At 46.3% G+C, this 13,154-nt stretch overlaps 1 protein-coding gene across 8 annotated transcripts in view; it reads right to left on the reverse strand.

The window, feature by feature from the left end:
* The window catches only part of FRMD4B (FERM domain containing 4B), a 386,278-nt gene extending 375,188 nt beyond the window's left edge, over nucleotides 1-11,090 (reverse strand). For 4 of the 8 annotated variants that reach the window (XM_049863181.1, XM_049863177.1, XM_049863180.1 and 1 more), the window contains exons 1-2: nucleotides 10,802-11,090; nucleotides 8,231-8,762 (exon numbers count right to left, since the gene is read on the reverse strand). Coding sequence is in view for 1 of the 8 variants with exons in the window: in XM_049863175.1 (XP_049719132.1) it covers nucleotides 8,231-8,233 (3 nt within the window). In the remaining 7 variants the exon portion in view is untranslated. The other 4 variants (XM_049863176.1, XM_049863182.1, XM_049863175.1 and 1 more) reach the window with 4 other exon arrangements.
* Nucleotides 11,091-13,154: the final 2,064 nt, after the last annotated feature.

The raw sequence follows: 13,154 nt of genomic DNA on the forward strand, positions 1-13,154 counted from the left end.
GAGCCCCAGGTTGGAAGCCACTCAAAATATACAATGACCACAACAGAGGACTCGAGCGGACCAACCATTGGGAAGATGGCACAGGACCGGGCAGCAGTTCGTTCTGTTGTATGTGGGGTTGCCATGAGTCAGAACAGACTCTGTGGCAACGAACAACGACAACAGCAGTATCACCAGGCAATCGGGACTTGTTCTTTGAAGATGTAGGTGGTCTTGACGGAATGTTCCAAACTGATTCTCTGCGTTGATCATATTGTTGCTGAAGCCTCTACTTTGCCTGTGCTGGTGTTTTGATTTTTCCCTATTACTTGCGCCCTTCCTCCTGCTTATAAAGTCGGCCCTGGTTCTCTCCACTTGCTGCTGCAGACCTTTCAGGCCCTAATTAAATTCCCCTTCTTCAGTGACAGCAGCTGTCTCCACCTGCATTAGTTTTCTAGGGCTGCCATATAACGTACCACAAACTGGGCGGCTTAAAACAACAGGAATTGATTCTCTCACTGTTCTGGAAGCCAGGAGTCCTAATTCAGGGCCATGCTCTCTCCAAAGGCTCTAGCCGAAGATCCTTCCTTGTCTCTTTCACCTTCAGGTAGCTCTAGGCTTTTCTTGGCTTGCGGCAGCATCGCTCCAGTCTCTGCCTCCATAGTCACATGGCTGTCTTCCCTGTGTCTCTTCTCCTTGTCTTACTAGGATAAGAGTCATATTGGCTTAGGGCCACCTACTCCAATATGACCTTATGTGAACTTAACTAAGTACATCTGTGAAGACATTATTTCCAAATGAGGTCACATTCACAGGTCCCAGGAGTTAGGGTTTGCATATATCTTTTTGGGAGACACAAATCAACGTATAACGCTATCACCCACCAGCTCCTCCCATCTTGATGCAAGCCTTTCAGGGTAGACCACCATCATACCTTTCATTTGATGGACCCATTGTCTGGCTGTGGGCGTCCACCTCCCATATTCACATCTTCTCTCCCCAGCTAGATCAAGCTTCTGAAGGATGAAAGACTGACTGCCTTGCAATCCGTTGTATCTGCTACAGCATCCAGCACATGTCAAAGGAGAGCCAATGCCCTCTAGTCTCTTGCTACCCAAAGGTGGTCCACAGACCAGCAGCATCAGCATCACCTAGGAGCTTGTAGAAACGAGCATCTCAGGCTCTGCCCAGATATACTGAATCAGAATCTGTATTTTAATTTGACCCCCAAGTGATCCGTGTGTACTCAGTTTGAGAAACACCACTCTGGTCCAATATTACCCAGACTTCAGTCATTCACTTCCTCCCTTCTGAGTTTGGCTATTTTTCTATACCATCTACACTATGTTTTACCTAACATTTGTTTAAATGACTTTGTTGTTGTTGTTGTTAGCTGCCTTTGAGCCAGCTCCTGACTCATAGCAACCCCAGGCAAATGGGATCAGACCGTTGTGATCTACAGAGTTTTCAGCGGCTGAGGATTGGAAACCGATCACCAGGCCTTTCGTCCTAGTTTGTCTCATTCTAGCAGCTCTGCTGAAACCTGTTTGGCACTAGCAACACACAAGCCTCCACTGCAGATGGGTGGTTGGCTGTGCACGAGGTGCAGTCTGCAATCCAATCTAGTACCTCGCAAGAAAGGTAAGAACTCTACCATTGAACCACCACTGCCCCCTAACCGACTTTGCCCTGATGCTATTTTTTTCTTACCTTATCTTAAGCAATAATATCCCTTAATTCTCAGTTTGAGGGTCTAGATGAAAAAAAAAACAATGCTGGTATACATTAAAATAGATAGATAAAATGTTTCTCTGTGTAATATCTAAAATTACCTCACGTACTGCCATGGGTAAACACAGCTCTAGATTTTTTTTGTAGCTGGATTAGAAGACATCTCTCTAAGTCCTGATCCAGTGTTCTTGGCCCAAGTGGCTGCTCCCACCCACCAGCATGGTTACCCGGTGTGGTGGATGCATTGTTCCCAAAACAGAGATGGTTATGGAAGGCAGTGGGAGGCAGAAGACATGCTCTCCAGCCCTGCAGCATCCCTTAATAACTTGCCAAGTCACATCCCCTCCCTGGGGCTCCTTTCTGTGGATGAGTTGATCTCATGGCTCCCTTCCAAATAGAGCAGAGGCGCTGGAGTTAGAATGACCTGGAGTTGAAATTAAGTGTCCAATACAAGCTAATTTCATCAAATTTAGTTTTTCTCTTCTATAAACCCAAACCCAAACCAAACCCACTGCCATCAAGTCGATTCAGACTCATAGTGACCTAGGACAGAGTAGAATTGTCCCACAGGGCTTCCAACGCTGGAAATCTTTACAGAAGCCGACTGCCATGTTTTTCTCCCACGGAGCGGCTGATGGGTTTGAGCCAGCAACCTTTTGGTTTGGTCCTTTAACCACTGCACCACCAGGGCTCCTTCATCTGTAAAATGGGGCTGATAATAACAATAAGTGGACATTATACCTGTATTACAGGATCTATAAAAAGAAAATGATATATGAAAAATACTTAGCATAAAAACTGGCATATAGTAGGTCCTCAGGAGTCCCTGAGTGGTGCAAACAGTGTGCTTTCAGCTACTAGCCAAAAGGTTGGTGATTTGAACCTACCCAGCAGCACTGTGCAAGAAAGGCCTGGCGATCTGCTTCTGTAAAGACTACAGCCACGAAACCCCTATGAAATAGTTCCACTCTGCAGTACATAGAACCGATTCCACAGCAACCTCAATAAATAATAACAATTATTATTTTTCCTAGCCTTTACAAAGTACAAATAATAATAGCTTGCATTTACGGAGTATTTAGTATGCAGCAGGCACTGTTTGGTGAAGCCCTGGTATTGCAGTGGTTAAGAGCTTTGGCTGCTAACCAAAAGGTCAGCGGTTCGAATGCATCAGGTGCTCCTTGGAAATTCTATGGGGCAGTTCTCTCTGTCCTGTAGGGTCGATATGAGTTGGAATCAACTCGACAGCAACAGCTTTGGTTTTTGGTTTTTGGGTAGGCACTGTGTGAAACACTTTTCACATATTTTGTGACTTACTTCTCACAATAACCTATGAGATAAAAAAACCCAAAGGTCGTTGCCGTGGAGTTGATTCTGACTCATAGTGACCCTATAGGACAGAGTAGAACTGCCCCATAGAGTTTCCAAGGAGCACGTGGTGGATTCGAACTGCCGACCTTTTGGTTAGTAGCCATAGCACTTAACGACTATGCCACTAGGGTTTCCAACCTATGGGGTAGGAACTTTTATTATCCCCCTTTTACAGAAGAGGAAACTAAGGCACAGAAAGATTAAGTCACTTGCGCAAAGGTACATATTTAGTAAGTGGTGCAGTTGGATTTGAGTGCTGTCATCTGTCTCCTGAGCCAGTGTTCATAACCACAACCACGCTGCCTTCCTGCAAAATATTAGTTAACACGCAGACTTGGCCAACTCCAGAAATACTCTGTGATCTTGGCCGGCTCAGCCTTGATAAGCTCCAGTTCCTTCCGCTGTAAAATGCGGAGAGCAAGAGTCCCCACATCCTGGGGCTTGGAGAGCACCGGATGAGGGCATCCTCACAGAGATCACAGGTACATCCCAGCACAGGTGAGCACTTTGTGAACGTGAGCTGTTATTGTAACCATCGGCTCTATTATTACTTATTGAGCCTTTACAACTGAGCAAGATGCTAGCAGGCGTTAGGAGTTTCATCCTTTACTTACTGTACGAGCTTCTTGGCTTTTTAAAGCCTTTTTTCAGCATAACACACACGCAAGTGCACAAAACGTAAATGCAAAACTCAGTAATCACTTCAAAGCGAATACCCATGTATCCGACACTTGGTCTGACACTTGGTCACCTCAGGAGCTCCTAAACACTCTCCCTTTCTCCCCTACAAACGTCACCACTGACCCAGGGATTCTCAACCTCAGCATTATAGACATTTGGGTCAGATAATTCTTTGCTTGGGGGCTATCCTGAACATTCTAGGATGTTTAGCAACATCCCTGGCCTCCACCTACTAGACGCCAGAAGCACCCTTGCCCTACTTGCAACCCCATAATTTTTGTAGATGTTGCCAAATATCCCCTGGGGGAAGAAATCATTCCTGACTGAGGACCAGTGTGCTATCCTACCCTTTTTGGTAATCAGTTACTTGGTTTCCTTTATACTTTTACCACGGAAGCATGCATCCTTAAACATTATTTTTCAGTGATGACTGCTGAAAGAAATTCTTATAAAATAATATATTCAATTAAATAGATTTCCTAAAATAGCCTTTATAGGTGGCACCCCATATAATTTATTGCCTAAAAACGGAGTCACAGACATTAACCAGGATTGATCCAGGCAAGCCAGCAGGGTCACCCTACTTCTAGGGAACTTCTGCTGTGAGTGAGCATTATTCTCCCAGCCACACACAATTAGAACCCCATACCCACTGGATAATTGTATATGAAGTGACAGAGGACATTTAAAAGCAGGAGATCTCCAATGGCAAATTACACAGGCTTAAGCAAACACCTCAAGGCTGCAGAGTCTCCGAGCAGAGGACTCATACGCCTTGGGCCTTAAGAAGGTACGCTCTTCAAATAATTTGCTCCACGACCCTACTCCAAATAACTTTGTTCGCCAAATTAGCCACATCAACACAACAAAACAGCACAGCAAAATGCCTGCTATGATTTGCGCATAGATGCAAAATGGATATGATCACCCCTGGTAAGAGGTTTCGGATCGTGGTGTGTTTGTAATCAATATGTCTAGTTTTTTTCCCCCATCGACGTCACTGGAAACTACTATCACTTTGACTTGTTCTGTGTTTTGATCTCAGACGTCCTGATGTTAACCATGTTAAAAGTGTCAGCTAAGGTTTTCCTTACACACTTGAGAAATCACATCGATAACCTACTTGCCTGAGTAGAATTCATCTCTTCTTCCATGATTTTGGGCCTCAAAGAGCAGGAATCAGCCTATACTGCATTACCCACTTGTGCATGGCTGTGAACATTTATTCCAGGCTTCCTCGGCATCCCTTTCCCCTTCCTCCAGCAACTCCATCTGGCAGGTCCACCCGCTGGTGTTCTCGGTCCACGTGGTCGGGGTGGGACCCACCATGGGACTAAGCTGCTTCTGCAAAAGCCAAATGGCCCACTGGTTTCCTCCAACCAGGCCCATCTGGCCAATCAGAACTGCTTTTGAGGCTTTTTTTTTTTTTTCAAAAACTGGGGAAGGAGAGTTTATTCTTTTTGTTGGACTTGAACCTGGGATTGTGTAAACTGGCAACTGCTACAGTCATCTTGCCACCCAAGAAGAAACCCAATACACACAGAAAAGAAGAGGAAGGCAAAGCTAAACAATGAAAAGAATCAGGTCTTGTAAGCACCGTTTAGCCCTGAATAAGATGCTCTTCAAGCCACTCTTATTCATGTACCTTTTAGTAACCTGGAAACCCTGGTGGGGTAGTGGTTAAATGCTACGGCTGCTAACCAAAAGGTCGGTAGTTCAATCTACCAGGTGCTCCTGGGAAACTCTATGGGGCAGTTCTACTCTGTCCTGTAGGATTGCTATGAGTCGGGTTTGGTTTTTTGGTGTTTTAGTAACTTTAATCCACACACAGGCCACTAAAACCAAAAACCAGACCCACTGCCGTTGAGTTGATTTCAATTCATAGCAACCCTAATGGACAGAGTAGAACTGCCCCATAGGACTTCCAAGGCTGTAAACTGTTATGGAGGTGAACTGCCACATCTTTCTCCTGCAGAGCAGCTGCTGGGTTCAAACTCTGACCTTTTGGTTAGTGGCTGAGTACTTTAACTGCTGCGCCACCAGGGCTCCATATATATGTGTATATATATATTTTTAATTGGCTAATTCTTTTTGGAAGTAGACTGCCAGGTCCTTCTTCCTAGTCTGTCTTAGTCTGGAAGCTTAGCTGAAACCTGTCCACCATGGGTGGCCCTGTTGGTATCTGAATACCGGTGGCATAGCTTCCAGCCTCACAGCAACACAGAATTCCCCACAGTATGACAAACTTAAAGACATGTATCTGAGCAAATAATCTGAGAAGCTGGACAAAATGAAGAAGAACGAGGCATCAGGATTGGAGGAAGACTCATTAACGACCTGCATTATGAAGATGACACAATCTTCCTTGCTGAAAGTGAAGAGGACTTAAGCACTTACTGATGAAGATCAAAGACCACAGCCTTGAGTATGGATTACACTTCAACATAAAGAAAACAAAAATCCTCACAACTGTACCAATAAGCAAAATCATGATAAACGGAGAAAAGACTGAAGTTGTCAAGGATTTCATTTTACTTGGATCCACAATCAACACCCATGGAAGTAGCAGTCAAGAAATCAAAAGTCGCATTGCATTGGGCAAATCTGCTATGAAAGACCTCTTTAAAGTGTTGAAAAGCAAAGATGTCACCTTGAAGACTGAGGTGCACCTGACCCAAGCCATGGTATTTTCAATTGCATCATATGTATGTGAAAGCTGGAGAATGAACAAGGAAGGCCGAAGAAGAATTGACACCTTTGAATTGTGTTGGTGAAGAATACTGAATGTAACACGGACTGCCAAAAGAACGAACAAATCTGTCTTCGAAGAAGTACAACCAGCATGCTCCTTAGAAGCAAGGATGGTGAGACTATGTCTTGCATACTTTGGACATGTTGTCAGGAGGGATCAGTCCCTGAAGGACACCATGCTTGGTAAAGTAGATGGTCAGTGAAAAAGAGGAAGACCCTCAAGAAGGTGGATTGATACAGTGGCTGCAACAAAGGGCCCAAGCATAACAATGGTTGTGAGCATGGAGGTGGAGCTGACTTGACAGCATCTAACAACGACAACATATTTTAATTCCATCTAAATTGAGTGTCTGTCACTTATAATCCAAACAGTACTGTCAGTCCCAAAGGGACAAATATTGTATGATCCCATTTATATGAAATATCTAGGTTTAGCAAGTGTATAGAGACCAAAGTTTATTAGTGGCTACCTGGGGTAGGTGGGAGGCAAAGAAAAAGGGGGACTTGATGCTCAGGGGACACCGAGCTTCTGTTAAAGGTGACAGGAAAATTTGGAAATGGGTAATGGTAATTGTTGAACAACATGATAAATGTGACCAATGTCACTGAATTGTACACATGAAGAATGGTGATATGGCCAACAATTTACTACATATATATTTACCATGATAAACAAAAGTAGTACTAATTGATAAATGCACCATTTGGGAACTTCCAATGTTTTTTGATAGCAAGTCAGGGTAGGAATCACACTTTACACTGCAACCCAGAATGTACACAACCTCAGACACAGAACTGACTCAAAGTTTCATGAAACTGTAGTGCCCTTACCAAGGTAAAATGACGCTGCTATTTTCTGTCCTACATTAAAAAAAAAGACAAAAAATACTGGTTGTGATCCGCTAAATTGATTTTATGACCTGCAGTTTGAAAAACACTGCTTTATGAGATTAGCGTAAAAATGGATTTCACCAGGAAGAATGAGATGAGAAATGACATGATAATTTTAGCAAATCAGGTTATCGAGGAAATAGATTTGGCCCCTAAATAACGAGATGGCTTGTCAAGTGTCTAGCAACAGAAAATCACTAACTTACCGCTTCTCTCTGACTGCTCAGGACACAGGTTTGCCAGAAGAGGAGAAAACATCTCCATCCAGGCACTTTGAAATAAATGAATGACAAAAGATAGCTGCCTTCTAAAACAAAATGAAAACCACGTCTGAAATGAGAGCAATACGGGAAGCAAGGGAGGAGATGGCTAAGCCCTGCTGACCAGCTGAGTTACATTATTTATTTAAAGAAGATGGTAATTTCACTGAACCTAAGCACTCGCTGGGAGCTCTGGTGGTGTAGTGGTTAAGAGCTATGGCTGCTAACCAAAAGGTCAGCAGTTCACGTCTACCAGCCGCTCCTTGGAAGCCCTATGGGACAGTTCTACTCTGTCCTATAGGGTTGCTATGAGTTGTAATCGACTTGACAGCAATGGGTTTGGTTTGGTTTTTGAAGCACTTGCTGAGCAGTTAAAAATTGTGTCTTCATGATAATAAGGTCAGATCTCTAGGCCCCGATCCAGAGAGATCACCTACATGTAACCCTCAAGCCTTCACTTAGGTGCGTAATGTGTGTAAGATAACTATGAAGAGCTCTTGAAATTCTAGACAATTACTGCAGGCTGGAGAAGACAGTCCTGGTATCTTTAACTGCTATCCGCGTACCATATTTGTATTGTCAGCTAGCCAAAACTTCCTCTTTGTCTGCACAATAGCACTGCAGAGTCTTGATTAAATCTGTGGAATTCAATGGAGAACTGAGATTCTTAGGCCTGTTGAAAACAGAAGCCAGAGACAGTAAACATTGCTAAGAAAACTTCAGCTGTTTTTACACTCTGCCTTAGATACACCTCCTCCCACACTTTTTGAGATTGCCTGTTGGAGGAGCCCATTAACTTAGCTGCCACTCAGAGGGAAACTTACACATTTCAAAGCAGGGTGAAGTTAAGACAATCATTTGTACGCCCAAGAGAAGTGGCTCCTGAGAACTTTTCCAGTGATAATGACAATCAAACCTCACTATAATGGCGTTTTAGGTTTCTTTATTTTCCATCATACATTCCATCAAATACATTCCACCTGCATTGTTGAATTTAAGCAAATAAAGTGTTTGGTTAATACATGCTGGTATCACAAAGAAGTGACAAACCTTTTCTGTTCCAGAAGTCCTCAGAATGGCCTGAGGCGTTCCGGCCCCCTGTTAGGAAATGTAAACACTGTTACTTTTTATTACCAAAATTTTCATATATACAAAAAGGACCAAAGAGCTGTAGAAACAATACGCTCATCACCTATTTTGAGTGTATCGATTCTAATTTTGAGACAAAAATATACACCGAGTGATTACCGTCTGTCAATGACTCTTTTAAACATCATTTTATTTAACCTTATGGAAAACATATGAGGTAGTTGTTACTGATATTTTCTTCTTTATCACCAGTACCACCACGGCACTTCCCTTTTTAGGGCCCCGTCAGGGTTAAGAGCCTGGCATCTGGAATCAGACCTTGTAGAATCCACAAGTTGCCAATGTGACTTATGACAAGCTACTTAACCTCCCTCTAGGGCTCAGTTTTCTACTTCATGGACTATTTGTGATGCCCAAAAAGTGAATACCCAGGTGCCAGACACAGAGTAAGCTCTCAGGAAAACATAACTACCATTCTCAACAGCATGTAGATGACAGACAAAAGTGAAGGCTGATGAAGTTAAGTCAGGCAAGGTTGCTTTGCTTCCCCTCCAGACATTTGATTTGGAAGCTCCACACATCCATTCAGGTTAGGGCAGGAAACAGCATGTCAGGGACCGTGCTATCATCTTGCACATATCCTCTGAATTGGCTGGTACGCTCCTAGGGCAAATACGACTAGCTAACCTTGAAGGATCAACCAGCTTTCCGGAAAGACTGCTGCTGTCAGCACTCCAGGGTCTTTTTCCTGAAGTGGCTACCTTCTAGACGCAGCCGTCTGGGTACCAGCGAGCAGACCAAGTCAGTTCGCAAAGTTCAGAGGAGTTGGCTCTGGTATGTTTACAAGTCCTTGCAGATCGCAGGAATGTTCAGGATAATTATTACCCCACCCAGGAGCACCCAGCCCAACCCTTTCACATCTGGAAGGAAACGGCCACACAAAGGAGAGCAAGCTAGAGAAATCTCCTCCTGCGGCTGCTTTCTCAGTCCAGGAGATTCAAACCAAGCTCTCATCCCTTTTGTGAACAACGCCAGGCACAGCTCAGTAGTCTCTTACGGAGCACGGGACATCCAATGCAAAGAACGAGCTTATCCATTCGTCCACACCAAATGACACTCCTCAAAATAGCAGCCAAATATCATCTTTTTTGCCCTCCCCAGGTACAAGCGAAATACTGCAGAAAATAGATAGGGAGAGATCCCCCCACACACACAGGCTAACACAGGCGCGGCTTGACCTGACACACCCATTTTGAAAGGGCAGCTAAACTGAACCCTTAGTTTCCTCTCCTAATGCGAAGGGTTTGCCCCCACTCCTTTGGCTCCCTTTTGAAAGTATCTCTGGGCAGCCGGATCTGGGATTCATCAGCTCTTCTCCCCACCTCCCACCAACGAACGAGCGGCAACCAAAGCACATGGTCCCTGGTGGCGCGTTTGCAAACCCCACTAGCGCCAACGCTTCGAAACCGCCAAACTTCCTGTCTCCACACTACTAACGCGACCAAAGCGCCGCGCCTAGCGCCCGGGGGACTCCAGCTGAGGCTGCAGCAAGCCCGGAGCCGCGGGGCGGGGCTGCTGCTTGCCGGTGCAGCCAGGACCCGCACCTCCACTGGGGGTCTCCCAACCTGCGCGCTGCGCGCTGCGCCCCGGGGCGCGCCGGGTGCGCCCGCTGGAGCCGCATGTGGCGGCCGCGCCCCGCGGCGCGCTGGGGAACCGGAGGCAGCCGCCTGCCTACCTGCTCTGCCGCCTCTCCCTCAGGCGCTCGGGGACTGTCGGCCGCTACTTTATTGTCTCGGCTGCGCTCCGCGCGGGACCCGGGGGCGCGGCTCTGAGCCAGCCCGTCAACTCCACTCTCCTCCTCGGCGCCTTTCCGGGCGGCTGTCCCTCTTCCCTCTCCTGGTGCTCTCTGCCCAGGCTCCTGCTCAGCACGTGAGCCGCGGAGCCCGACTCCCCGGCTCGCCGGGCAGCCAGCGCCGCCACCTCCCCGGCCCGGCTGCGCGCCGCCCCGCCGCCGCCCGCCGCGCGTCCGCGCTTGGAGCCTCACTCACTGCAGTGCCCGGCAGCCTTCCTCACGTCCTTCAGTCCTCGGTCTTTCCGTCCGGCCTTCCTCTTCTCGGTGTCAGCCCCAGCTCTCGGCTTCTTTCTCCCCGGCTGCCCCCGCCCGCCGCCTCCCCGGGGGCTGGGGCGGCCGCTGCCAATGAGACACGGCTGCTGCGCTGTTCCGGCCCAGTCATTGTATCGGGAGGGGAGGAAGAGGAGGGGGAGCGGGAGGAAGGGAAGGGGCGCCCTCGGCCCCCGCCGCGCGCTTCTAGGGCTGGGCTCGGCGTCCCCGACAGAGAAAAGGCGCCGGTGCCAAGGGGTGCGGAGTGGCTGGTACTGCCGGGAGCGGGGAGAGAAGGGGGTGTCACAAGCCCGCGCCTCTCTCTCTCCCTCAGATTCCAAAAAGCGCTTGGCGGGACTTGATTCCACCTCCCAAGCTTGAAGCACCCCAGGACCCGGCTGCCCTTAGAATAAAAGGAATGAGGCTCCGGTGCGTGAGGCGCAGAGTATACCTAGGGACCCCAAAGGGCCTGGCTAAATGACTTGGTCTGAGATTCCTGCAAACCTGATGTCTCTGCTCTTGAAAGAAAGAAATATAGACAGAAAGCAAAGGGAGGGAGAAAGGGGGAGGAGGGAGAGAGAAGTTGTCATTTAAAGCCTACCCTAACCTTATGCCAGGCTTTTATCCCCCAGAACAATTCAGTGATTCAGCAGTGTTTTCTTGTGCTCTCTTTATAGGTGAGGAAACTCAGATGGCTCAGAGAGGTTAACTCAAAATAAGTAATAAGACACAGAGCAAGGATTCCAACTTGATCTGACGATAAGAGCAGTATAGCAAATTAGGATGGGAGATAGGACCATTCTGTAGGGATTTTTTTTATATTATCCCAAATGAGTTGACGAGTACCCGAGGTTCGCTGATAGGGCTGAGAGAAAATATTTCCCAAATAGCTTTACATACGTGTCTCATTACCAGATCTCACTTCTCTATGATTATTGCTGATAGTTGCCATTGAATAAATTCTGCCATAAAGCTATGAATTAATTCATTTAAAAGCAAGCCCTGTCATTATCTAGTGACTGCACAATTATATGGCTTTGTGCTTTTGTGAAAGTCGATTTGTTCAGTGTCAATATCTGAACCCAACCGCAGTTTTAGTACACTGGTTTTGGCATTTCTTCTCCCCGCCCCCCACCTCCACCTTTCTTTTTTGATGTTGTGGATTGAATTGTCCCCCCCCCCAAAAGATATGTTGAAATCCTTACCCCTGTACCTGTAACCTTCTTTGGAAATAGCGTTTTTCTTTTGTTGTCTGTTGACAAGGTCATACTGTGGTAGGGTGGACCCTAATCCTTATCCCTTTGGGGCGGTGTCATCAAGAATCATGGGAAAAACAGCACCTCAGGATCCATCTACAAGCCAAGGAATGCCAAGGATTGCCAACAGCCACTAGAAGCCAGGAGACAGGCAGGGAACATTTCCTATCTCGGGACCCTCAGAAGGTATCAATATGGCTGATACCCTAATTTAGACTTCTAGCCTCCAGAAATGTGAGAAAATAAATTGCTGTTCCTTAAAGGCACCCACTGTGTGGCATTTTGCTGTGGCGGCCTTACGAAACCAAGATAATAGAGCACCAATGCTCAGCGTCTGGCACATAGCAATGGCTCATTCGATGTCAGTTGTTGAACCCCCATCTTACAGAGGAGGAGCCTGAGGCTCAGAGATGATCGTTTACCCAAAAGTAGAAAGCTAGAACGCATTAGTGCTCATCTTTAACCTCAGCTCTGACGGACTCCCTAACCACTGCGTAATATTGTCTACTCAGTGCGTTCAACAGCATGAGAAGGACCTCAGGGTACGGGGGCATTACGAAGAGCAATGGCTTGCTCAGCCCTCAAAAATGCACAGCATTTCTTTGGAGAAAAAAGAAATACATACAGACATGTGTACATGTTTTGGGGGGACAAACTAGATGTAGAATGTAAGATGGAAAATACAACATGAGAGCAATCAGTAAAGCTAATCCAGGTCAGTCATTCTAGTCCAGAGAATTTTCTTAAAGATGTGGGATATTTATTGGATTTTTTTTTTTCCCTGAGCAAAAAGGCTTTGACTTAAAAATTAGGGCTTCAGGGTCATTGGCGTCACTAGAGTTGGAGTTACCCAGTAGCTCAAGTCACCCCACCATGCTAATTACCACAATATTGTAGCCAAAACACCAGAAAGTTTGACAAAATTGGAGACTGTAAAAACACTGGTAACAAGAAAAACAGAGCGTGTTTGTAGTGCGGAAGCCAGCGGAACCACATGATTCAAGGCGTCATTGTAATTGGGTAATAATGACAGCTGTGGCCAGA

This window comes from Elephas maximus, chromosome 20, assembly GCF_024166365.1.
Source record: "Elephas maximus indicus isolate mEleMax1 chromosome 20, mEleMax1 primary haplotype, whole genome shotgun sequence".
NCBI lineage: Eukaryota > Metazoa > Chordata > Mammalia > Proboscidea > Elephantidae > Elephas > Elephas maximus.